At 39.7% G+C, this 27,931-nt stretch overlaps 1 protein-coding gene across 6 annotated transcripts; it reads right to left on the bottom strand.

Annotated features, from left to right (window-relative positions):
• Positions 1-954: 954 nt before the first annotated feature.
• Positions 955-27,560, bottom strand: MARCHF7 (membrane associated ring-CH-type finger 7). Of its 6 annotated transcripts, none has more exons than XM_064155600.1 (10): positions 27,425-27,560; positions 22,168-22,369; positions 17,894-18,052; positions 15,770-15,941; positions 13,435-13,602; positions 9,335-10,451; positions 8,911-9,080; positions 6,907-7,016; positions 5,428-5,541; positions 955-1,871 (listed from the first exon to the last, which is right to left on the bottom strand). In XM_064155600.1, the coding sequence occupies exons 2-10, from the start codon at positions 22,312-22,314 to the stop codon at positions 1,710-1,712; spliced, it is 2,319 nt and encodes a 772-aa protein (XP_064011670.1). In that variant the 5' UTR covers positions 22,315-22,369; positions 27,425-27,560; the 3' UTR covers positions 955-1,709. The 6 variants fall into 6 exon arrangements, 4 of the variants coding, with proteins under 4 accessions (XP_064011670.1, XP_064011661.1, XP_064011640.1 ...); XM_064155591.1 differs by having other exon boundaries at positions 22,168-22,324; XM_064155570.1 differs by lacking the exon at positions 27,425-27,560 and adding an exon at positions 27,291-27,308 and having other exon boundaries at positions 22,168-22,324.
• Between the last annotated feature and the right edge of the window lie 371 nt (positions 27,561-27,931).

Below are 27,931 nucleotides of genomic sequence, written 5' to 3'. Positions count from 1 at the left end.
TTCAGGCCCTCTGCTCTTCCCCAGTTCCACCATGACATTGCCCAACACCACTGCTTCATTCACACTGGAGCTCAACATGGCTGCAACAACAACAAAGCACCAATTCACTTGAACTGAACTAATACCTTGAACTGCAGCTACTTAAAGCTGCATGCCTACATGGAATCCTTTTTGTTACAAGGACAGAAAAAAAAGTTTCAATATCCTTCATCAATTTATTAGTCTATCAGAGCTCAGGGTTGTAACTCTAAATTGTACCAAGTGCATATAAAATACTGTCTGCTTCATTAAGCTATACCGACTAACTCAGGATTAAACATTTAACTTTTATTATAAAACTGAATTCACTGTCTTTGGAAATGAGTTGGAGACATTTTCATATATGCCTGGACCTTCACTTCTCAAACAAATGCCTGAAAGAGAGCTGTATCTCAACTAATTGCTGGAACAACACTTCTGACTATTGGAACTTGAATACCCAAGGCCTAAAGTTACCAGAACGAGCACAGAAATCATGCCATTTCCTTGGTCTTCATTTTCTCTCAAGTTTTGCAGATGACAGGCTGTCTCATGGAATGCTAAAAATCACGAGTTCATTTCATCTGTTAAGGCACATCCTTTCTTTTGCACAAGTTAGTTTTACATACTGTATAATAACTAAACTCTAGGTATTTCAACATACCAGACTTTGCAGATACAGTGTGACTGTAGCAATTCAAAAAGCTAACATAAATATTTATAGCAAATACAATTCCAATACATGTATGACAATTTATTGTATCACCATTCATATAAAGCTTTTCAATCCAAAATGGTCAGAAACAATCTTAAATATCTGCATAAGAATTTACAAACATTAGTAAAGATATACCACAGACTACAGCTCTCTATAGTTTCCAAATCTAAGTTCTGGTAGGTAACTCTCTTAAACAAAATGGACAATACCAGTAGAGATGCATACCTCTATTGTCTTTATTTATAAAGAAGTGACAACACTAGAAAACACATTGATAACCAGTGCTTTGAACAATGAAGGAGGGATCTAAAAAAGTCTGATCAAACTAAACAACCTTAGGTCTTAATCAAGTTGCATATCTGCTAGGAATGCTGAAATGCAAGAGTTTATGCCTGCAATATCCCATGATGGAACAGCCACTTAATATCAAATATAATCTCCAATTTCAAAACCAGTACATAAAAAAGCCATCACTAAGTATTAGAAGACCACTGCAAGTTCTTATTGCTTTTTGAGTTAAATAATCATCTTCAAATAAAATGAAACCAAAACTGTCCCTACAGAACCTTGCTCATCCTCCTGCTCATTTGCTAACACTGGAAGCAATCAGCTATATGATGCAACAACAGAGGCATTTTAAAAAACCCAAACAAAACCTATTTAAGTACATGGACAACCCCCGCCCTCCCTACCCTCCCTCCCCCTGAAACCCACTATAATCACTGAGTGCCCGTGTAGAGGAGCAAACTCCATCGACAAAACCAGAAGTCTGACTACAGTAAGAAGGAAACAAAGGGAGATATAACTTCCTTAAATATTCAAAATCTCATGTCTTCCAAAATAAAGCACATCATCCTCACCATTTAAAAAGGGATGTTGCTTTACAGGTATCTAATCCTTGCACATGCTGAGGAGCTCTCAAGTCCACTGAGTTCCACTGTGCAGCAGTTGTGACTTGGAATTCAACAATGCTTCAAAAACTACGGTAATATTCAATGCACTTTTTACTAAAGAGAGGAAAAAACCCAAATGCATGTTGATGTTCTTGCCAGTCCAGCATTTCTGCAGCAACTCCATTCATCTCTCGCAGTATCAAAGTTCTACCAGCATCAGTCTTCTGAGTCGTCCTCGGAGGCTGTTGGAATAACACAGCATAATCAGAAGCTTTGACAAAGCTCTGTGAAATTAGAACACTTTCAGATGAGTAGTGGAAATAACGGTCATCTTCTAATATTAAACAGCAGACTGTAATACCCACCCAAACCTTGTGTAAGTACATGGCTGAATTTCTGAATACATCTCGTATCTGAAAAATACAGCATCTTCAAAGCAAAACTCAACTTTACAAGACACTGAGCCCTCCTGCCCTTCCTCAAAAGGAAAGGAAAACTTAATCATGCCAGAGATTCAACTTTTATGCAGTGTTTACAGTGGCTAATTCCAACAGTAGTCAGAGGAGAACATATTCAATCCATGACAGCAGCACTCAAGGGAAAGAAATTACTTATGAAGCCATCAGTTTGGACACTACAATATTCAGAAAGGTTCGACAGTCTAAGCAATCCAAAGACTCCTAAAAGTGCTCTTTTATATATGTTGCTTAATGCATTTAAGTGAAGCCTAATTGACAGCAGCTCCTCTCCACTTCCATTTTTAAAGCCTATTCAAAAGGAACGTAAAAGCCACATGTGCAGGATTTTGTTGCTGCAAGGTGAATTAAAAGCCAATCATACACTTATCAACTGTGATTAAAAACGGTCAGTACACACATCTACAATAGGCTTGGAAAGTGTTGGCTTGTCTGTAACAGGAATCTCATCTGTGCTCTTAAGCAGATTCTGCAGTCAAAGTTCATACACTGGAGTAACTTGTTCCACCTCCAACACAGAAAATGAGGTCTGTCTCCACATTTCTCCAGTTCCAGTAACTAAAGTAGCATCAATAACATATTTAGAGCTCAGTATTCCTCACCTGCAAGTTTGGTAACAGCTGAATCAAATACAGATTACTGTTCAAAACAACACTAAGATTTTTACTCTAAAAAGTAATAGAGTAGGAAAAAAATCTGAACTCAAGTCCACCTTTGTCTGCTCTTAAGTGCAGAAATCATCTGCTCCTTGAACTAAACACCCCCCACATTCCTTATTGTACTTCAAAAACATGTTGTGCACTGAAAAGTCAAACTTTGAATGCTGACAGACATTCACATGTACACCAGAACAACAAAAACAAAAGGCAGATAACTACACTTCTACTACCTGTTGATCATGTCTGGAAACTTAGGTTCAGAATATATTTACCAGAAGTCACAATATCATTCTGATCTTAACCACACCAAAGAAGCTACCACGTGAAAAGCAGGCTAGTCCTTTGCCAAAATTGGCAACTGTTATATCTCATTCCTGAAGCGGATTATGTCTGATCAAAGAATACACACAACCAAAATGTATGCGTGTGCACAGAAAAGAAGAAAGGGGAGGAGAGGACGTAAGAAAGGGGAAAAGGCGAAGTGGCAAGAGAAGTGTGGCTACTAAAGTGCAGTGAAATTCAACTTTACATGTTTCTTTTCTGCCAGAGCTCATGTGAAAGGCTACAATGTGAAGGCCATTACCAATTCCATAACCACATGCTACAAGAATTACAATAGCCAAACTGTAACTTAGTGAGGACTCCTCTTATCACTTGCAGAAAATATTTCTGTGGTCTGAACAACTCTGCTGTTGAAAAATTCATCATGGAGAATTAAAACTAGTTCCCCCTCGGAATAATTCTACTGATAAATGGAAAAAGCACTGCTGGATAAAGTCAGATTTTCAGTAATTAAGTTCAGTATTATGAATCTTGGCAAGGACGAGTGTACTCAGTTAACTTTGACGTGATCTAATGGGAGGGGAGGGGAAGAGGGGAAGCACCTACTTTCAATATCTTCCATATGTGCCTGAAGAGTTCTTGCAAGGTTAATAAACTAGAAACAAGGCAAAGAGAAAGTAGTTTAAAAGTTGCAAAGTTATCTGCAGAAATTTGCAACAAGTTAGCAAAGTTTTCTTCACTTTATAAATCCCACAGCTTCATCACTGGGTCGGTTATCCTAACCCACTGGCCCAACTTACAAAAAGACAATGAAAAATTTAATGTAAATCCCCACATAATAGACTTTAAATTGCTATTTCAGTTATTTCAGCTTCCATTCTATGTCAAATGTTTCTGGCAGCAGTTAGTGGCATCATCTTCATGTTCTACGGTCTGTAAGACACATCAATTTTGAAAACAGCACACAAAAACCTGCCAGTTCTACAAAACTGTTCCCAGAAATTCTAATGCAGAGAAACACAATCTGTAAGTACTGCATTAGTTGGATACATTTACTTCACTAATAATATGGCAAAACAGAGCCCTCTGACTGAATGAGGTTAATAGAAAATGCATAAATAAATTGCAAATAAAAAGTTTAAGAGCAGGATTACTAGTAGGCTACTTATTATTAAAAGTACATGGTATCAAAACCCAAAGCCAAAATCCCTAGAACACAAGTTCCTTAGACAACTCTCAAAGTCTCAGTCAAGTAGTTTTTTTTGTCAGTGGCAAACTGATTGACAGTCCAGATACTGAGACACAGAAAATAAAGTCAGACAAGAATACAAAGGGTAGGGTTGCTTTAGCTTAGTGTTATGCTGAGTGCTGAACACACATGGGTGCTCCCACAGGTCTAAAATACAGTGAGTGATGCACAGAGTGTCATGCTGCCTCTCATGAGAAAACAGTAAAAACATCTTATTTCTGCTAAGAGCCTGTACTGGATGCTGGCTACTGTCAGATTACATCTTTTATGTCTCTACACTAGTAACAGAGAAAACTGGACACTTCATTTGTGGATCACGGAATATGAGTTCTACATTAGCTGTGCACAGAAAAGAAGACCACTGTTCTAACAGAGGTAGAACATTAGAGCACAGTCCTGAAAGGCCTGGTACCCCCTAGTAACCATTCCAACGTGTATTGGGCAAGGTTAATGTTTAAATTCTTTACATATGATTGAAAAAAAAACACAAAAAAGATCAGCTTTTCAGGAGCTCAGTTGATGGGGAGCACTAATTTGTTATTTAGGATTAAATAAATGTGTAGAACACAGGATCTGTGTATGAGTCACTCTGCTGTACGATGAGCTCTTATTGGTAAAACTGCACTTACTGCATTTCTAAGCCAAGCTATTCAAGTGACAAGAATCCAGTCAAATCCAACTAGTAGGAGTTTTGAATAATGGCAGAAAAAAATCATACCACAGCTTGTCAGTTTCAGAACATAATGTTCAAGTACGTATGTAGGCACAACCCAGCAGACAAGCGTTGCAAGGTCTAGACCTTTGCAGTGTTGACTGGCATAATGCAAAAAATTAATCAGATAAGATACTCCAACATTCTCAACTGTGTTCTTGGTACAGTGGGAGGGGAACTTTTCAGGTTTGCATAAATTCACACTAATCACAACAACATACATGCAAAGCAATGAAATACTAATAATCTTGATAAGAGTGATTTTGTACCACAGTGACTTCAATAATACCTTCAGTTTCAAAGCAAACATGGTGTTACTGCACTGACAAACTCAGACCATCTAAACCTAAATGCATTAAATAAGCAAGCTTCTTGGGTATCCAGCTTCTGTATCTGACATAAAAATCGTTGCATACTTACTCTAACACGTGTGCTGGCCTCACTTGCAGTTCCTAGCATATCAGAAAAGCGCTGCTCACATAAGTGTAACAACACTACAAGGTAGAGACCAGAGCTGATAAATTCATAGTCTGCCTTAAAAGGAGATAAAAAGAAACATTCAGAACAATATCCAGCAATGTGTCTGCATATACTCTTCAAGAATTAGAACAAAAATTTTAATGAGAAATTATATGTACTTGATCTGTAGTTGCTCCAAGAGAACAAGAGAAATATAATGCTGAAAGACTTCAATTACTGAAAAACTATTTATACTTCTGGTTCTTCCTACCCACCCCAGATCTAGTATTTTATCCTTGAATATAAATAGAAGGAGTTCTACAAATAAAATCCCAGTCAGCATGACTGGTTCACAAGAAGATATCTGAGACTTAGAGTATTACACCACTAGGGAAGACAAAACAAACAAACTTTGCTGGTTCCTTCTCTGGTGGTCCGAACACTTTCCAGAAATTCAACATTAAAGGGAAATATTCTAAAAAAAAATTTATGTTTTAAATACTTTGAGAAATTCTTTAGCTAAGACAAAGGAAAACTTTCCATATGCTACTGCTGAACTGACCATTTAGAGTCAATTCTTTAGGAAAAAGTTTCAAAGCTCTTATTTCTGTTGAAGTACAGTGACAGTAACTATCAGCAGTACTAAATCACAAGATGACAGCATCCTCAAGGAAGGCTTTTCAGAGTCTGGTCCAAATGATAGCAACTAAAGTACTGGGGTAAGAATTCACTCTAAATAATAAAATTAAACAAAACTGGTGTCACTGTATTTTCTTTCAACTTCAGAGGCAGAAAAATTTCATTAGTCTTTCTATATTCATAGACTACAACCCAGAGAATAAGGAAAACTCTGAAAAAAGTTCATTAGAACAATGCCAACTTTTTGTTGTTTACTTGTTTTTAAATGCTACACAGTCCAGTAGTTCCAAGATAGTAACTTTCATAATGAGAGTAATATTAACAGGCCTTTACTTATTTTTAATTTAGGAAATTACTTGAAGGAGTAGCAGGAACCTGTTAGAAAAGAGGTTAGCTTCTACCACTCCAATGAAACAGAAGCTTTTAACGGTATGCTTATAGCAATTGCTTAAGAGTGTTAAAAATCATCTGAAAGCAAAGACAATTCCTAACTTAATGTGAAATTCAATCTAATCATACTCATTTCCACTGCACCTATGTGTCAGAGAACCTAGACTGCAAAGCTAAACAACTAAGAGAAGGATAATAGATGTATTACACTTACTGAGAGTTCAGCTATAGGAAGCACAGCAGGAAGACAGAATTTGTCTGAATACTGAGAAAGAAAAAATCTGTTCCATGCTGACATTACTTTATGGGCGTAACAGTCCTTCTGAAAAGGAGATGCATTTTCCTCCTCTAAAGAAGAGCACCTTCTCAGCACTAAACCAACACTTACCAAATTAGGCAAAATATACTAACTTGTTCATTTGCATGTGCCCTATAGAGTTCATGAATGTCAAAGTCTTCCAGATTCAGATGCAACTTCTCCTTGCACAGTTCGCAAGTTGTTACTGCTTCCAGAGAAGAACCTGGTGGGGAGGGGCAGGGGAAAGTCAGTGTCAAGTGGCAACGATCTATAAAACAGGGCACAATTACACAAGCATTACAAATTCTAACTAGCTCCTGGCTTTATATTGCAAAGTAAGAAAGCCTCTAATACAAATATACTACCTGCTGCTGTCAGAATGTAAATACTACAGAATGTTTATTTTCTATCCAGCTCCACATATTTTTTCTCGTGTTCATTCCAGGTAGCATATGCCTCTTACTGGAAGTCTGAATAAAATCACTGCTTGTACAGTTTGAATTCTACATTGTAATCCAAACATACACAGAAATAGTAATAAATACACTGGAGTATCTTACAGTTACTGTCAGAATAACACTTTGTCTTGAAAACAAACAAGTTTATAGTGGATTTATGTCTTACACACTTAAATACTTCAAATTCCTTTCTCCTACAGACTGAGGCTTCTAACACATCCATACTCTGGTGTGGGTTCTCCAAGTAAAAAGGAGATGCTAGCACCTTCCTTTTGTAAAAAGCATTCCATGATCCATGAGGGTGGAAACTAGCTGAGAGAGCTCAGAGTCGCAAGTCTAGTTGGAGGTACATAACAAGGTGTATTCCCCAGGGTTCAGTACTGAATACTCTGCCCTGGTGAGGCCATGACTGGAACAATGTGTCCAGTTCTGGGTCTCCCTGGTTCAAGGATGGACAGGGAACTGCTTGAGAAGGTGCAGCAAAGGGCTATGATGCGGGGACTAGAACATCTCATTTATGAAGAAAGGCTGAAAAATTTGGGTCTTTTTAGCCCAGGGAAGACTGAGGGAAAATTTATCAATGCTTATAGAGTGTGCATGTCACAGAGTATCAGGGACTGAAAGGGACCTCTAAAGATCATCCAGTCCAACTTCCCTGCAGAGCAGGATCCCCTATACAAGACCACATGTGAGCACATCCAGGTGGGTTTTGAATATGTTCAGAGAGGGAGACTCCACAACACCCCGGGGCAGCCTGTTCCACATCAGGAGCATGGGGACAGGCCTTTTTCAGTGGTGCCCTGTGAGAAGAGGTGACAGCCGCGAACTGGAACACAGAAAGTTCCATCTAAACATGAAGAGGAACTTTTTAAAGGGTGCTAGAGAAATGGAACAGATTGCCCAGAGAGGTGGTGAAGTCTTAATTTCTGGAGTCGTTTCAAACCATCCTGTGCAACCTGTTCTGGCAGAGGGGCTGGACTGGATCTCCCAAAAGTCCCTTCCAACCCCTATCATTCTGTCATCCTGTGATCTTCACGTCTTCTACCAGGCCACATATTTTTTAGTCTTAAAAATACTATAGATAACTGTTATAAACTGGTCGGTTTACCACAAAAAATATTTGTGTAGTGTGTAATTGCTGAAGTGTTTCTTTAAAAAATTCTATATGCACTCTAAAGTACTGTTTTTGAGGAAATAGCTTTAACTACTCTCAACAGGAGTAGGCATCTTTTAAACTAAAGAATATTTAAGTATAGTTACAACAGGAAAAGACATTTTCAGATTTTCAAATTCCTGTCATTCCACTCCAGTGAGCACAGCTACAGAAGTCTTAAAAACTGCAAATATATGTACGAGGAAGTTTAGGGAACAAACTCATTCAAAATGATAGAGTAGCTCTAAAGCTACTTCTGCTACGTTAAGATTTGTGTGTAGAACCCTGGTAGGCAATCCCAAAAATGTAATTCTGTGAATGACACAATACAGTTCTTGGAACTACTCACAAGAGAAGCTGCACAGAGACTCAGCAAGCTTTAAGTGCCACACTGCAGCTTGTCCCCAACTGCTCATTTTTCAAAGACCTTGGTATTAGTGAGAGTAACCCTCCTGATTAGTCTTCCCAAGTACCTAAAGTCTACCTTAGTCTACCTCAGTCTTTACCTGAATTAATCTTGGATTGCAGCCATTTTTTCATGCACTCCTGGTGGACATACTGCAGACTTCCAGTGCATTTGCATGGTTCTATTAAAAGGTTGTCAGAACTTGCAGAGGACATCTGACAGATTCTGCATAAGTCACCCTCTTCATCTTCAGAATCTTCTAAAAGCAGGCTGAATGGGAAGGAACAGTAACAAAACACGTGACACATTTCGTGTAAGACTTCTGGTAATGACAATTCCATTCATCAAATTGTTCACCTACAAGAATTGAAACAAATTTCTCTAAAGATAACAGTGAGAACATAGGTGACAGCAGACTATACTGCTGCCTTTTCTAAGAGAAGCTTCCTTTCTAACACCATGTTTACAGAAAAGGCCTCTCATGTTAAGTCAGGTATATTTTATCTCAAAAGATGCTACTTTACCTCTCTTTAATTTTCTGGAGTCTTTCTGGATCTCTTGAGGGTGGTATTTTAGACTTGCCACTTTCCTGTCCATCAGACTGGTTCCAGCCAGAAGGAATAATATCTACAGTTATCATAAGATTGTCAGACAGATTGCTTCCTAATGTTGGAGGCACTGCAAAGCGAAAGAGAGAACCAGGCAGAATTCCAGAACTTCTCCTACTGTGGGCTGAATCTGGTGTGGAGGCAGTAGCTGCAGAAACACCAGATACTGCAGGTGTTGGTGGTCTGCTAATAGGAGCCCGGGAAGTGCTTTCTGATGCTTCAAGAGAAGTCTCCTCACCCGACTCTCTCCTTCTGAAGATATGTTGTGATCTAGCAGTTGTATCAGAGGTAGAGATCCTTGCAGATTCATCTCTTCCTTCTCTTCTTCTTCTGGAAAACAGAGGAGTACATCTGTTTCTCAAAGACGATGATAACCAGGATCCTGTGCTCCTACTTTCAGAGTCTGGTCTATAACTTTCCCCATCTGAATCAGAGTTATGATTCTGTGAAACTCCTGATAAACCCCATCTCCGTCTAAGAAAACTAAATCCCTGAGAAGCTTCGGATGTCTGAAGCCCTGGAACTTCCGGAACTGCAGATCCACTACTGTTTGACAGAGTAGAAGCTTGACTTCTTGGGACCTCCGTTGCCTCTTCAGAGCCCAACGATCTCGAATGCAATGAGTCTTGGCTAGATCTTCGTGAGAAAAACGTAGATGACATACTAGATGCTAAACGAGACAGCAGCTGTCTGGTTGTGCGCCTCCCTTCACTGTCAGCTGCAGGTTCATTCAGTGACCTCTGAGAAGACAAAACCCTTTCAGAACCACTTGAGGAAGAAGTTGCATCTCTAATAGCACTTAGAGAAAATGCTGTCTGCATACTCCTCTGGGGAGACTCCAATTCATTTCTCCTTTGTCTTGAAGAATAGCTAAATCTTGAAGAGCTCACATTAGAGTCTCTGCTGAAATAAGATGGCTGCTGATCAGAAGGCAACTGGTGGTTCATGGATGTATTCAGCCTCAAAGTGCTTAATGAATTCTCTTTTGGTCTTGCTCCTTCTGCATATGAAGAGGCAGGCCTGTCTTGAAGATCTGTTGCAGAAAAGCACAAGAAAATACTATGACAAGATATGCTCCAATTATTACATTCCAGATGTATGACACTAAACAAACAAGTGCAGGATTTCATGACCTTTACTCAACTACTTCCAATTTGGCAGGTAGATTCCAGAACAATATTAAGCTTAAATTTACTTCCTAGAATTTTAATTTTAAACTGAAACCTAGTGTGGTTTCAGTCTGGTAAACCCCTTTGGAATGTAACGCCCCCAAAATCTTAAGATTTTCAAGATATGACTTGCTTGCTAAACTGTGAATACTGTCAAAACTTATGCAAGAATAGCATCTGTATTAAAACCAAACTATACATTAGTGTTACTCAAAGTTCCATTCTGTCTGTAGACTGAGAAAGTCACGTTAATTAAAACTTCAGCAATGCAGCAGACATTAGAGCACCCACAACAAATGCATGGATATAGCCAAGTACATTCCACATCTATTACAGCAAGCTGCCTTTTATTTCTTCTCCTAAGTTCAAGAAAAGACTGGATGAGGCACGTAATGCCATGGTCTAGTTGACTGGATAGAGCTGGACTGGATGATCTTGGTTGGATAGGTTGGACTGGATTATTTTGGAGGTCTCTTCCGACCTGTTTGATTCTATGATTCTAAGAACATCAAGATCTGCAGTTACAAACACTCCTTAACCAGTAGCTAAATTAGGTACTATAACAATGTTTTAAAACAGGAATTAAAAAAAATATATAATATCCTAGAAATGCTCCAGCCAGGGCCAAGAATGGTTATCTAGTAGTTATTTCTATCAGAGAAATGCAATTATGTTAGTTCACACATTCAGCTACACAATTGACTTAAGCACATCAGCTATTGTGGATCAGCAACATCATCTGCTCTCCCAATTACCCTGACTACTTGTACTTTAGATTAACTATCACCAATGAGTTCTTCCCTACTTTTTAAGCATACATTTGATCACCCAGTGCTTCCCAGGGGCCAAGAGGGTCAAGGGAGGAAATTCTGCCCCTCTGATCTGACCCCATCTGCAGTGCTGAGGCCAGCTCTGGAGTCCTTCGCACAGAAGAAACATGAACCTGTTGGAGCCAGAGGAGGACTCAGCAACGATCAGAGGGCTGGAAGCCCTCTACTGTGAGGCCAGGGTAGGAGATTTGGGGTTGTTCAGCCTAGGGCAAAGAATGCGGCTCTGAGACCGCTGTGTGGTCCAGAAAACTACAGGCCAGTCAGCCTCACTTCCATCCTTGGAAAGGTGATGGAACAGTTTATTCTGGAGGGCATCTTTAAGCACATGGAGAAAAACAAGGTTATTAGGAATAGTCAGCATGAATTCACAAAGGGGAAATCTCATAGCCTTCTATGATGGTGTGACCAGCTGGGTACATGATGAGAGAACAGTGGATGTTGTCTACATCAGCTTTGGCAAGGTTTCTGACATTGTATCCCTTAACATCCCTCAAGAAAGCTTAGGAAGTGTGGGTTAGATAAATGGACAGTGAGGTGGGCTGAGAACTAGGGGAGTAACACAGACAGAAAGTGTGGTGCAGGGTCTAGTTGGAAGTCTGTTGCTAGCAGAGTTCCCATGGGGTCAGTACTGAGCCCAGTGGTGTTCAACATACTCAATCACGGACTTGGATGAATGAACAGAGTGTACCCTCAGTAAGTTTGCTGATGACAAAACTGGGAGGAGTGGCTGACACTCCACCAGGCTGTGCTGTAATTCAGTAAGACCTGGACAGGCTGGATAATTGGGCAGGGGAAACCTCATGAAGCACAGCACAGGTGTGGGGCTGACCCACTGGAAAGCAGTTCTGCAAAGGAGAATACTTACACAGTAAATACTGTGTAAGTACTTAGACACCTTGAGACTTCCACTGTAGCAGAACTGTAGTTAACATCACATGAAACACCTGAAGAGGCTAGTATCAGCTAATCTCCTTCCTCAAGTGGCTTGATCTAGGGAACATGGTAAAGAATGAAGCAGCTGACATAGTTAACCTCACAAGGAGGAAATTACTTCAGAACTTTAACTACTTAACAAGCATAGGCAGAGTAAGGTGGGAGGCAGAAGCTTTCTCCATCTAGCCTGAAATTGAAATCTTTTATGTTTGAAGTGTTGGTAGCATTTTTCTTTTGTTGTCTGGGGTTTATTAGGAAACACAGTTGAGAGGTGTTTTTAATAGCACTTAACAGTGGCACTACTGCTCAAAATGGAGCAGGCCAGCACGAAGCAATGCTGCCCACCCATCCATTTCTCACATAGGCTTTACTACCAGGTAAATGCCAACTGTCCACTTACCAAATAAATGTAGTGTACAGTAACATTAAACCATACCCTTCCAGTAAGGAAAGACAGCAAGATGAAATCTGGAACTATGTTTTAGCTTTTCTGCTCATTTTCTATACTTGTAAAAATGTTTTTTTAATTCTTTCTTGAACTTCTGAATTATTAAATACCATTAATGCATCTGCAAAAAAACGACATAGGAGGACTGATGACAAGTTTCTCTCTAGACAGCTCTAAAAGGCCCCAACACTCTGAACAGAAAGTGAAAATGACAGTGCAGAAGTCTATTCTAGTCCTAGCAGTTACCATGGAACAAATCTCGCCTCTTGCCAAGTATGTGCTTTAATTTTTCTTTTCAGTGTCTCCCTAATAACCACCCAAGAACCCAAAAGGAAAAGAGATAGTATGACAGGCACCTTCATGAAAACCCTTTGCTCAGACAAATTGTTTCTTTTCCCACGTCTGAATACGAAGAGCTCTGAGGTGCTGTTCCAACAGCAAACACCAGTACTACTTCTTACTGCTGACTTCATCTACCAGCTAGACCATTCACATAACCTCTGATGGTTTGGCCAGCACATAAAAAAGTGGCCAACCAACTTTAAAAGGACACCTTAAAATATTAAATGAACAAGTGAAGAAACTAAAAGGCACACAACCTAGGGGTTTACAAGCTTTCAGTTGTACAATACATACATGTTGAGGATGAAAAGTCACTGTTTCTGTAGCTGTGATCCACCAGGTTATTAACAGACAGATCTGCTCTTCTTTCTAACTCTCTTCGCTCTCTCACCAGCTCAGTTCCAAGGGAGCCTAGCATCACTGATGAAGACCTAGGAATCCTACTGTACCTCCAAGAAGAATCTAGAAAGAAAAAGTAAATAAATGCCCTGGGTTTGTAATAATTTAAAGAAAAAAAAAAATCTATGAAAGCTAGTACTTAGGCACTTGTTCTGGTTACACCACATTAGGACAAGTTTAACAACACTACTGAGCTGATCAACTGACAGTTGCCAATAAAGTCAAGAACAAAGCAGCACTCTGCTGATGCTGGCATTTATTTAACCTTGTACTGAGTTAGTTCTGGAAGCTTTAACTGGATAAAAAAGTAATACCACTTCGGTGAAAAGTCAGACCCATAAACTCATACAGGACAGGAGGAGGAAGAGAAATATCATCTCGTTTCCTAACGACAGTGAGTTATTAAATGGGCTTTATGATATCAGTAAAACAGTAGTGTGAGACTTAGTAAATGTTGCCATTCTAATGAAGCTTCTTAAATGCCTCTAAAATATTTTTTTCCAAAAGACAGGAAAGCTTAAATGCAGCTTAGGCTTAACTTAAAGAACAACAACTACTACTGTTCTTGCTCACATTGCAGAGTAAATACTTCAACTTAAAAAGGGATCTTGGGTTTTTTGTTGTTGGTGTTTGGTTTGTTTTTTTTACAAACAGCTCCAATAAGTACCTAGGAAGCTGTACATACTTCAGCTATAAACAAAATTCTTGTTCCAAAAGTGTTCTTCAATGGCTCTGAAAAATTCAACTCAATTTTGTTTTACTGCTAGCTTGTAAATCTAAATTTAAGCATTGTGCTGGTTTTGGCTGAGATGGAGCTAATTTTCTTCCTAGAGCTGCTATGTGGCTGTGTTTCGTATTTATACTGGAAACAGTGTCGACAACAGGGATGTTTTAGTTACTACTGAGCAGCACTTACAAAGAGTCAAGGCCTTTCTGCCTTTCACACCACTCCACCAACAAGGCTGAGGGTGCAGTGACACTCAGAGGGTACAGCCAGGACAGCTGACCCCAAGTGATCAGAGCAACAACTCTATGACATCATGCTCAGCATATAAAACTGGGAAAGGAGGAAGCGTGGGATGTTCAGAGTGACGACATTTTTCTTCCCAAGTCCCCATTACATGATGAATCTCTGTTTTCCTGGAGATGGCCAAATGCCTGCCCACTGATGGGAAACAAATTAATTCCTTGGTTTACTACTATTTCTCTATTAAACTGCCTTTATCGCTCAATCCACAAGGTGTCTTTTACTCATCTTGATTCTTTCCCCAGTGCCAGCAGGGGGAGTGCTTATTTGCGGCTGAGTTTGTTAAACCACGTCACCATTCCCAACCAATCCAGAAAAGCAAAGACACACAGTCCTACACCAAATGAAAAATGTAAATGGTGGCCAATTTTTTAATAAGGAGTAAGAAGCACCAACAATTTGGGGTTGAGCAGGAATTTATTAACTTCTATTTGGATGGCTATATGGCGCCATAAGGGGATACGAAAGAACACTGGTCCATTCTCACAAGGGCAGTAGTCTGAATGGATCTAATGGTCTGTTTCAAAATGTTCGACTTTTAGTCTAAGTTTCTGACCATTATTTCCTGACCTTTAGACTTCTAACAGCATATTGCTTAACTTATATTTATCCAAGTATCTCATATTTACAGTTTTAATCAGTTTTCATTAAAGAGCTCCTGCTGTACAACGTTTCTGTTTGTTTGGCCTACAGAATGAGTTTGTTTGGAGAACAGAACGAGTTCAGGCCTTGCTAACGAAGAACTCTTTCTTCCCAAACCCTAACAACAGCCATGACACTGTGCTTCCTGGAACACAGAGCTAAGTAAGGTAAAAATTTCCTTTTAGCTGTCCCTGGCACACACAGAGCTTTACCAGCATACTCTGACTCATGAAATAATAGCAGCTGCACTCATTCTTTCCTTGAAATCTTAAACAATTAAGATATATTTGAGCCACAAAGTTCAGTTTTACTACAAATGGAAAAGGTACAGGGAATAATTTTTGAAATTACATGAGTACAATTGAGTTTTTTCAAAAGACACTGTTAAAAGCATTCTCAGTACTTTGGATACTGCTATTAGTCTTCTGTTATGCATAGGTTTGTAATATTGGAGTAATAAAAGCATAATATTTCAAAGCAAGTCCTTTACAACTTTATAAAACCTGATCTTCCTATTCAGACAATTCTCATATAACTCAGCTCAAGTAATCAGCCTCTCACCTGAAAAGGCAGTCAAGCCATTACTTCTCACAGAAGAGGTAGATGTACAAGATAGCTTAGGTCTCTTTGAATCACTATCTCGCTGCTGGCTATGCAGTCTTGAATATGCTCCCTGAGTTCTCTCAGACTCACCATAACACCCAGATGTAAAATGAGAGGAAGATGATGTAGACTGAAATAACATTAAAAACAAAATAGAAAAAAAATTACAGACAGTATTTTAGATGTACTTACACTGAACAAAAAGTGTACATAATACAAGACTCACAAAAATATTAAGGAGTAATCTTAAGATGCAAAGCCTTATTTTAAAATAATATAGGACTTACGCTTGTGCTTCTCATCAGTATTCCTAGATTTACTGAAGGCAATCCTACAAACAAAAGCCAATTTCTATGACAATCAGCATTACTTTTCCTTTATAAATAGATGTGGCTTAGAGGTGAAAAAGATATACTGGACTTATAGGATGTTATAAATGTTATCATACACAGCTGTACAGATCTCCAAGCAAATACAATTTTGCTCCCTAGAAATGATCAAAACTGATAAACATCACTATTTAATAGTTTAACTAATCCAGCTTGGTTTTTTACTGACATAAAATACACTTAGCTAAGGAGTCAGCTCTAGCCCTTATTAAGCTGCTTAGATCAGATACATTTTGGTTACATTAAGCTCAAGTGCAATCACAAAGTAAAGATTGGGTCCAATACACAAATTTTCAGAAACTAGTACTAAAAAAAGGAAAACATTGAGTCTGGTTACTTGCAGTCTAGGTATTCATTTTCTATTTGAATTTTTGTTTATATATAAACAACTTGAGCTCAATATAGCTCAATTAAGCTGTCTGTCCTCCCAGAAAGTATCTAAAACCAAGGTCCTGTAAGGGTCAGCCAAATTGGAGCAGAAGTTGTGTTTAAATTTTAGTTATCTTTTTTACTAAGCTTATGCCACTCCTTTTTACTCCTTACAACCAAGAACTATATAAGCACTTCTCTTATCCCATCATAAAAGACAAATGGGGAGACTAACATCATAAACCAAGTACAAAGGTAGATTAATTTCTCTCATGCATCATCTGTTTAACACAACTTGTCTTTTAATCATTTGCTATTTGCTAAGTAGAATTTTTGTGTGTCTTCTGCAATGTTCACCTGCATTAGAATTTAAGAGAAAAATGAACCCTGATGGAAAAAATAACATGCAATTTTGAAAACTCTGCACCACCAATTTATCTGGATATGTAAGCCACTTATAGCCATAGACGGTTTGCATTTCAACTATATCTACCATGAAGGCCAGCATCCCCACACAAATTTCTTGCTCCCCCTTACTTTTATATCAAAGTGTCTTCATCTTTAAATCATACTATGAAAACAAATATCTAAAGTTAGCACTGTCATGTACACAAATAACTTTTTCACTTGTTCACAGTCTTCATCTCAAACATATTCAGTTTTCAGATTCTCTCATCTTCGTACTTTTACTGCAACTGTATTTTAGTGTCACTCTAGAGAGCATATGAATGTCAAAGAAGCAAACTACTTTATTTTTTGGAGTTACGAAGGCACATTCTGGAGCCTAGTTAAGACAAGCTGTTAAGGCCTGAGCCTTGGATCCCAGTCTGGTGACAACTCCATTTTCATTCACAGCACACTGTAAGCAGCATGTATGCATGTGCTGCAAGCACAGACTATGAGCTGCTCCTCCACAAAAAAGTTTTATAAAGTATGTCTGCAAAATCACGAATTGTGTTAACTCACAAAACTTGCACCATCCAAAAAAAGCACCCTTTAGACACACCTGACAGAACAAACTATGAACAATATTGATGTGTATGAGATTAATTGCTTTTTTCCTTCTTAAATGGAAACTTGCAGAGCCACTCTCACTTCAAATTAATTTCTTAACACACCCTTATTATTTTGTTCTCTGAATAATTTAACACCACTATCTTCTTATGAAGGCAAATTAGAGGGAAAGCAAGATCTACTTATCTAGAAACATTATAAGCCTCTGCCAGCAGCTCTTCAGGTTGGAAAGGCAGAGGTAAAACCCTAGGTTTCAGGGGATTTTGTTTGCAATTATTTTGTAGAAGTATTACATATTAACAACTCTCACCAATCTGCTTCCGCTTCCCAAAAATCTTCCAGAATGTGGATGATCAAGTGTCCCTGAGTAGCGAGTTGGAGAGGACGTTGTAAGCTTCCAAGGAGCATCATGGGTGTCTCTTTCTCCAATTCCCCAGTCTCTACTGGAACTATTCAATACACTGGATTCCTGAAGAACAACATGCTTATCATTTGCATCTTGCAACTCATAATGAACTCAGTACCTGATGTGAATACTGACAACACAGGGAACTGGAGGCACTGTGAAATCTGGAAACCTCTCATGAGAAACCTCAATGGATATCCAAGAAGAAGTTAAAGAGGCTTAAGAGAGAACCAGAAGCAAAAAGAAAGTTTGCTTTTTAAGTTACTTCCCACCAATATCAGCTTCTTTATTTGTCCCCTCATTTGACTGTGAACAATAAAAACCTGAAGCAGTGAAGGCTCATGAGGCACTACCCCATCTTAAGATACTTCAGCAACAGGGTAGAGACTCCAAGACTGGAAAAGAGGCCACATCAACAGTGGCTCTCTGACCACCTGTCTTGTCCTGGTCATCATTTTTAATGCAGGAAAGAGTGGATGCAAAGACAGGGAAAAAAAATAAGGCAAAAATCATATTTTGGGCCATATTTTGGGCCATATTTTGTGCGCTGAATTTAGTAAAATTAATAAACAGAGATTCAGCCACTTTATTAGAGTTAACTGGAGTCTGATTATTTGTTCATCCTCTTTCTATGAACAATAAATACTAGAACTGCAGTAGTTTCTGTCACTACCTTAAAAGTTGTACCACTGAGATTTTAAAGACTGAATACTCATACTCACCTCAAGCAAAATTAAACCTCAAAAACCAGTAGCAGCCAGTAAGTTGTCTCATATTCAAATTCTCATTTAATTTCATACGTTAATTTTCTGTCCAAGGGCACAAGACTACACAACATTTCACCTTCAAGTGAAGCTCACTTAATGTGTTCTTAATATAAGGTACATGTAGCAGATTTATGTTGAAATACTTTCCTTTCCTCTTTCTCCAGTTGTTAAAATTCTGAGTGTCTGAGAATTTCACCTTAAGTGTCTAGATTACTACAATAAAGACCTTAACCCAAGAAAAATACACTCACACTGGCACAGTACTAAAAGCCAGTTCATGAAACTACACCCTCTACCACTCTAATGCAAGATAGCCTTTGGTAGCTGCACTGTGCTCATTTCTTTGAAAGATGTTCCATGGTCAAAACAGAAAGAAAAACCCCAATATACTGGGTATCACAAAAGTGGCTGTAAAAGAAAGATGATCAGGAAAGCTCAAGCTAATTTCTATACCTGAAACTAACAACAACATCTCAGTTTGCTTTCTTCTTTCAGTTCAGCTTAAGACTGTTTAACATCTCTTGTCAGAACTTAACCATTAAAGCATTTTGGAAGGTTTCCCGGTTTTGGTGTCTATTCTCTGTAGCAGAAAAATGTGACTGGGAAACCTTTTTAATTTTTTCTATATTTAACTTGACCCTATAATTTCATTATAAAAAAATAAAGAAAAAACTCATTTGCACTTCATTTCTTATGAAATAGCTAATAATGTTGCATCATACAGCATAGGAGAAATGTGATTTTTTATAAGTCACCTAAAAACAATGTTATGTCACATGCATCAGATTAGTTTACCTGCTTGTTATGCCTTCCCAAATGAGCACAGGCTACTACTCAGACTAATCATAAATGTGCATGACAGGTAACCATTATCTACATGGAAAAAAAAAAAGAGAAAGGAAAGAACACAGCCACTAGACAGAAGCTTTCCTGATCTTTTTCTCTCAAGTCTCATCAAAACCAAACACTCAATGTCTTGACAACTATGTCTCTAAATCTTTGAGTTAAGCTACAAGTAAGAATGGTCTCCATCTGTAAAAGCAACTGCATTAAGAAGGAAAGTCTCCGAGTTCTCTTTCCTCTGTATACTCAAAAGCACTACTGATATTAGTACTTTTCTGCTTCTAAGCAACAAACATTTTAAAGTACTTAGACCTGAAACAGCTCTCAATATTTTAAGGCATGCTTCTGAAGGGATTAACAAAGTGAGAAGGCCCACCTACTCCATTCCTATTTAACTGGACATAACCTCATTTAGAGTCATACAATCACAAAATGCTTTGGGTTGGAAGTGACCTTTAAAAGTCATCTAGTCCACCTCCTCATAACAAGCAGGGATAACTGCAACTAGAGCCCCAAACAACCTGACCTGGAGTAATTCCAGAGATGGGGCATCTACTGTCTCTCTGGACAAGCTGGGCTAGCACCTCCCCATCCTCAGTGTAAAGCGTCTTCCTTCTATCTTGTCTAAGTCTCCCTTCCTCTAGTTTAAAACATTGCCTCCTGTCATGTTACAACAGGCCCAGCTAAAATGTCTGACCCCAGCTCTCTGATCAGCCCTTTTAAGCACTGAAAGGACACCAGAGATGCTCCAGATCCTTCTTTTCTCCAGGCTGAATGATTCCAACTCTCAAGCCTGTCCTCACAGCAGAGGGCTTTGAGCCCTTGAATCATTTTTGTGGCACCTCTGGATCTGCTCCAACAGGTCCATGCTTGTGCTGAGGGACTCCACACCTGAACAGAGTATACCAGGTGAAGCCTCACTGGAGCAGAGTAGACTTTCTCTGTTCTCATCCCAGCCCCTTGTAATGTTAATCTGAAAGCAATATTGAAATTTGCTCCTATCAGCTCTGTAAATATCAAAGTCAATAGAGGAGAACTTCCCAGTGCTTTTATCACTAAGCATTAGTTTTTTGTAACAAGATCTCAAGACTACCTTCTAGAAATTGGAGTGGAAAGAAGGGATACAATTTAATCTTCTATACATTTATTTTCCCCTGTAACAGAGAAGTCACAACTTTCATTCCAAGGGGAAGCACTCTGCTCAAAAAGATATAGTCAAAACATAATAGACAGTGTAGTGAACACACTGCACTTCATATGATAAATGACATAACATACACAACTCTCTTGTGTTGTAATTTCATAACAGCAGTAACACATCTAACTTCACAGCACTTGGTTAGGCCAAGATTCATCTTCTGAGCAAAAGCTTTCAGTTCAATATGTAGACTGTGCGGGCCCACAAATTCCTACAAGACTATCTGATTTGGTTTTGCTGAGCAGATAGTTAGTGAAAAGTGTGTAGAAATCCATAAAGAAATAATGACCGAAAATTACCCTAAGACATTCCCTACAGGACACCTACTATGCCTGCTAGATAAGGCAAAATGTAACACATATTCATGTAATTGTGCTAAAAATAATTAATGCTCTATAACTTGTAAAGCTCTTTCTGGAAAAGTCATTATATAATACAGTGTCCCAGATCACTTGTCAGCAGGGACCAAATTCATAACCATTTTACATATATATATATATATATATATATAAATGGAAAAAAAAACCACCCAACCCACAACATTTAATCAGAGCTAAGCCTCTGCAATTTGAAAGACATTTCTAGGCCCAAAACTGAGGTGAGAGGGGCTGACAGAAGCAGAAATGAACTGGATCAAACAACCATCTGTTTCCAAGTGGCCAAAATAATATGTGAAACAGTTTAATCTCTACTTCCTATGATACTTTCACAGTGCAAGTTATCTACAGCATGTGATGACTCACTCTTGAGCAGGACCCCTCTGCCCCACCAAAACAATCTGGTTAGTGTAAAACATTGGATGTGAAACAGCAATGGCCTTTACCCCAGCCCTGTCTACTGCAGGCACAGCCTAGCTCTATTAATATACTGACATCAGTAAAGAAAGGAGGTGCGGCAGAGCAGAATTTCCTGCTAACTTCTAGAACTGCAATAGGTGCCTCTGCTTTTTGCACCATCCACAGATGAAGTATAATGCTCCATACATATCAAAATCTTCACCTCCCCTCCAAAGAAAACTTCTTCTACCCAGATTTAAGACTGCCCTATCTAATGCCAAAGCAGATCCACAGCACTGCCCTTCCCTCACGGAACAGCCAATTCTTAAAGATGCAGTTACAAACAAAAGCAGGTAAAGATGGCATACCTAGAACAATCAGTTCAGCAGTTCAAACTGCAAAACACATTCTTGGGCATGCTTATTAAATATGTGCATTGTACAAGTAATCTGGGGGTTTGTTAACAAATCCAAGGCCCTGGGTGGAACTTTTCCTTGCATCTCCTTTTTGTTGTTGTTGTTTGAGTTTTAGTGCTTTTCTTGGTTAAAAATAGACTTTAATTTATACTTTACAGAAGGAGAAAAAACACATTACCTGGTATCCAGATTCTAATCTTCGTGAAGAGTCTCTTGCACTATATGCACCAGCTAAACTGTTTCCAGTTAATGTTCTAGATCCTAGTGAAGAACTGGAGGCCTGAACAGATATCCTTCGAGGAATTCTTGAGGGCTTTGACTCCATTCTCTGTATCCTGTGTAAGGACACACTGATTATAGTTTCTTTTAGAAGCAGGGACCTATATGCAAAACATGCACAAGTCATTCTGAGTGCATCATAGATATGACTCACATACAAATATTTACACAGTGCTTTGGTCTGACTGTGCATCAGCAAGATGGGGGAATGAGCTCTTATCCTAGTTTTTGTAACCTCTTCATCTCCGATTCTGTGTTGGAAAACACAAAACATAGCTCCTTTTGCTATTCATGTTATTACATCAAAATATATTATTACCATTATATTACAAGAGAGACTCAATCTTACAAACTGTGCAGCACTAGTTATTACCATAGAATGAGCCAAGACACAGCAAAAAAAAATCCTGAGTTCCAGAATTCATGTAGTACTTTTTTATAAATGAACTCATATCAACCCTCACAGAAACTACACTCAGTCCTATTCTTCAGAGTCAAAACTATATGAAACTTTATCCTCCTATCAAAAAAAAACACATTTGCAGTCTACCTGCCTCAAAGAAATATTTCACTTCTCCAAAGAGAACTCCCATGACAAGTAATGTATACAAAAGAGCAAATGATGTCTCACAGGCATATACAGTTACCTCCACGTCACAGTGTGCTTATTTGCTCTTTTGGTACTTCTAAGCATTTCAGAAGTCATGATGCTGCCTTTCCACATGAGAAATAATCCTGTAGTCATTCCTGTCCTTGAAAGGGTATCTAGACTTAAGAATATCTTGCTGAAGACCTCCAAATATCTAGCTAAATGGTTTGCTAACATTCCCAGATTCTTCCTTCTCAGGATAGTACAGAGAGACCACAAAACAGTTTGAAAGTTAAATAAAATATGAACTGCAGTATCCTCAGTGACATGGTGCAGGAAGAGTAACATGGTAACTAAAAGCTCTAAACCAGATGGATGAGAACTCCATTGGTGATTTGCAGAAGTACAATCTGATTTATTTAACCATTTTTAACTAACCAAGAAGGAAAATAGCCGTATCAGGAAAAAAATTAAAAATATATCAATCAGTTAAGCACATTTTTTCCCCACACATCAGCCATACTCTTCAGTAACAGTCTGTGAAAATCTGCAATATTGATCTTTATCATGGCTGGCTGCAGTTTGAATTTGAGTTCATATTTGGGACTTCTGATTGTAGATGGAAGTCCTGCTGCATTACCCATTCTACCTGGTAAAAGCTAATTTGACCAGAACTCCATTGACCAAGCCGTCACAGCAAAGGTTAATAAATGGAAGGTTATTTTAACCACTGTCTGGGTACACATTCAGTGGCTAGCTTTGTAACACAGGTCACAACATAAAGTAACCTAAACCCTAATCTTACACATCCGACTTCTTTTTTTAATTTGGGGGTAAAAAATAAAGCATACCAAGTTTAAGTGACTGCTTGCACACATGTACAAAAGTGCTATGGAGTTGTATTATGGTGAAGCACACCAGATTCTAGGCCATGTTCCAGACACTGGCAATTCAATCACTTTGGCCAGAGACATGATTAGTTAAAAATCAGATCAGGAATATGCAACTCAATTGCCTAATTTTGGATCATTAATTCGTTAAACTTTACAGATCACATTTAAACCCTTGTGAGAGCCCAATGACTTCAGTGTCTCAAAACAATGTATGACATACCTGGTCTGAACAGACAGGGTGATGGCTTGGATAGCCCTTAACAACTCTCCAGAAGAGTGTCTGGTCTGGCAGAATGGCTTAGAGAGAGAATTGGGAATTCCCTCTTTCCTTCTTTTAAAATCACTGCAACAGCATCACAGAAAGGCCAAGGGCAGACACTGCACTGGACAACTCATCTCTGTGCTCGCCTCATTCTGTACACCTCCCTTTGTGATTTACAGAGATAACTCTCCCCCCTTCCCTACTATCCCCAGCCAAAAGGGTATAAAAGGACCACAACTTCTGGGGTTGATATGTTGCATTTACCACAGAAGGAGCTCTGCTGTGATGAACACCCACTACTGAAGGACTTGGAAATATGCCCGTGAAAATGTCACTGGATCCAAGACTGTGATATCTTTCTTTTTCTCTTACTTTTTTCCTCTCTTTCTACTTTTTTCTCTCCTCTTTCTTACCATTTTCCCTCTGCTCCAGTCCAACTAAGCATCTCTAAGGTGAAAAAGAATTTTCATTGGCTCTAATAAGCCTGTTTGGTGCTGGTTCACGCTAATTTACTCCAAAGGGATTTTTTAATCTTAGCACAATCTATCCCACTCCCAAAGCTGGCTCAGAATGCCAGGTCATGACAACCCTGAAGTAAATATTGAGCAACTGTATGCAATTCTCAAAGTTGTAAGTACAGCTGTATTGACAGAAGTCCTCTAAGTCACATTCTGAAGGGCAGAAGAACACTGCCGATTGATGAAATCTAAATGAAATTCAGTGCAGACAAATGTAGTAAACTAAGCCACACCACTCTGAGTGAATCATTTGAGCAATAAAATGTAACAATCATATTTCTTCATATTTCTAAACTTAGATAAGACACTGTAATGACGGTTAATTTAAGCTTTAATCTGCCATAAAGAGCACTATAAGTTCTGTACTTCTATTCTGAAGCTGCACTGAGCATGAAAAATGTCATTAATGAAGGTGCAAACTGTGAAGCCAAATTAATGTCACAATAACACAGACCAGGTGTATGCTGGACAGGAGAGGTGTAAGTCTTGATGAGGCTTCACAGTCAAAGCACTGTTTATCTGTGTTTAACTCCTACACAAAATGTAAGAGACAGACACACAAACAGATTCAACTCTGTGCTATTAAGTACTTCACAACGAGTGCCAGCATCATCACATTCATTATGATTGTGCCCTTTCTGGATCACCCTGTGTCGGGTAGGTGTGGAATGGTTGAAGTAAGTAACACAGAAATCTGGTACAGGCATATGTAGGATATACAAATGTTCTAGAAGGGCTGGAAACTCCTACCAGGAGAAATTAATATCCAGAAGAATAGGAGAAGACACAGAACTGTAAGAAGCTATAAGAACTTCAAGACTAAAACAGAGATCATTTAATACTAATAAAATTGCCGATGGACCATCCATAGTACAGACAAAGGAAGAACAACCAGACAGGAAAGGACAAGGCAGAAGACTGTAGACATCAAAGTGAACTACCTCTAGAAGCTGAAAACTTCTAGATCTTTCTGAAGCTGAAAGCAATATTAGCAAATTGCTTCTACAAACATATGAAAAGGCACCATTTCTTCTCCAGCGGTAATGCTAAGAGGACAATGTTACCACCGAACTTCATCTTGTGAACTAGCACAGGTCAAGTTTTTAACCTATGTTGGGATGACACTATCTATATTGTATTTTATTTCTCTACGTAAAGAAATCTTGCAGAAACTACAAAGTAGCAAATCAAGATAAAGGCAGCACCAAAAAAATAACTTCTCTCAAAAAAAGATAACAATAAAATAAATTTGTGTTGCATTATGAACGGATTTAAAGGTTATTCTTGCCACACCTTAGTCAAATAACACCTTAGTCAAATATGACACCTGCCATGTCCTTCAGTGAGCAACCTCAACACACTACCTTGGCAAAATATACTTCTAGCTTCACTACCATTTTGGCAATACTCAGGCTGGTATCCAACAGAGAAATGAGCAGGGAGAGAAGCACTCCTCATGAAAGCAACATATTTTATGCCACATTACGCAAAGCCTCATGCCATGTAGCAATCAAAACTTCACCCAAAAATCTGCAAACACCTCTTGTGTCTCCTGGAATAAGGGATACATGTGATGTTTCTCAAGACTTGGTAAGAAACCAAGTTCTGAAATCAAACTCAAGTTGTACTCAGGAAACAGATGAACAAGTTGTAATAGGAGGTGGAGTTGAACAGCCTATTTTGAGTACACAGCTCAAATGTCTTGCCCTTCTTGATCTGTCATCCCTCCAACTACACTACAAAATATCAACTAGACCTAACGTAGTCACAGATAGTGACAGTAACAGGTAAAAAATCCAAGAGATCTTTGTGGGAAAACAGTATCATTTCAAAAGGTAAAAATAACACGAACAGCAAACAAATAAAAACGTCTCATGCCCTCCTTCTTCTGCCCTGAACTACCTCACCGTGAGAAACAAGGCCAATCTGAGGTATTCTATCTACCAGTGAGGGAAATCTTTACTAGCTTCCATGGCTTTCTACTGTCAGTTTAAAGCACTCTTGTACAGTCAAGCAGAGGACAACACACTTCACTCCCAGCTCCTAAATTCAAGTTTTCTGCCTTAGAACTACGTGGTAACACTTGTAAGGCTTGAGTTTTCATATCTACAGATTAGTGTATGGTTTAATGTATAACTACTCCTTTCTCCTGAGCAACTTGGGATCATCTCTCTTCCTCTGTTTACTCTGTCATGTTTTTATGACAAACAAGATGGAGTTCAGGGACAAATCTAGTCTGCGTAGTTCTTTGTTTGGGTTATTTTCTCAACCTTCGATCAAAGAACACTGACAAAAACCTCTGCAGCCTCTCAGGAGTCCCACAAACAAAAATATTTACAAATGCCGATCGTCTGCCTACGCTGCAGCAGCTGATAACACGACGCCGGACTGCTCCCCCAGACTACAATCAGCAAGCTCCAGACAGCAGGTGCTCCGCAAAGCCTCTGAGGAGACCACCATACCCTCTTCCCTAGGCCTGAAGAGGCCCGGACAGCAAGGCTCAAACCCCAGCCAGGAGCTCACGGCCGCGCCCGTTGCTGCGCCCGCGCCCCAGACCAACGGCAAACCGGGTCTTGCGCCAGGATGAAGGGCAGCAACGACCACTTTGTCCCGACCCCGCAGGCCAGAGACTGGTCAGAAAGAGGGAAGCCGCGGGACGCTTAGTTAGTGTCACACAGCTCCGTCGCCAGAGAAGACGCAGAGGCGTGCGGCCGTCACAGGAGCTTCGCAGAGAGAAGGGCGGAGGAGGCAAACACCAACCCCGAGACAAAATGGTTCCCCCCAGCCCTGGCACGGAGCGACCGGCTCCGGCCCTGGCCCCGCACACAGGCGCAAGCTCGACCGTACAGGGACATCGTCTCGTCCTCTACACCGCAAGGTGTGTCTGTACTCACTCTCACGGCACAACGCTCACGCCGCATACATTCAAGAACCGAGGATCTCCCAGAAGAGCTAACTCGAACCAGAGCCACAGGCCGCCACACCAAACCCAGGGCCTCTCCCTGCAGCACAATGGCGACAGCGCTGAGGCGGCACGGATGTCAATCACCGCCCCGCCCAGGCCTAGCTCTCGCGAGAAGTGCGGCGGCCGGGACTAGCCCGGGAGCGGCCGGGGGTCATCCCGGCGCCTTCGTCCGCGCTCACCCTCTCGGCCCCGGCGGGCGAGTGGTGCGGTGGCGGGTGGGGGCGCAGCTGCGGAGCGGTGTTCGCTCACAGCGGATAATGCCGTCAGGAATCATAGAATCATAGAATGGTAGGGGTTGGAAGGGACCTCTGCACATCATTGAGTCCAGCCCTTCTGCACAGCAGGTTCACCTAGGACAGGTCACACAGGCAGGGTTTGAGTATCTCTAGGGAGACTCCACAACCTCTCCTGGCAGTCTGTAGCAGTGCTCCGGCAC

Source organism: Pogoniulus pusillus, chromosome 2, assembly GCF_015220805.1.
Source record: "Pogoniulus pusillus isolate bPogPus1 chromosome 2, bPogPus1.pri, whole genome shotgun sequence".
Classification (NCBI taxonomy): Eukaryota; Metazoa; Chordata; class Aves; order Piciformes; family Lybiidae; genus Pogoniulus; species Pogoniulus pusillus.
This window is presented reverse-complemented; position numbering and strand designations above follow the sequence as displayed.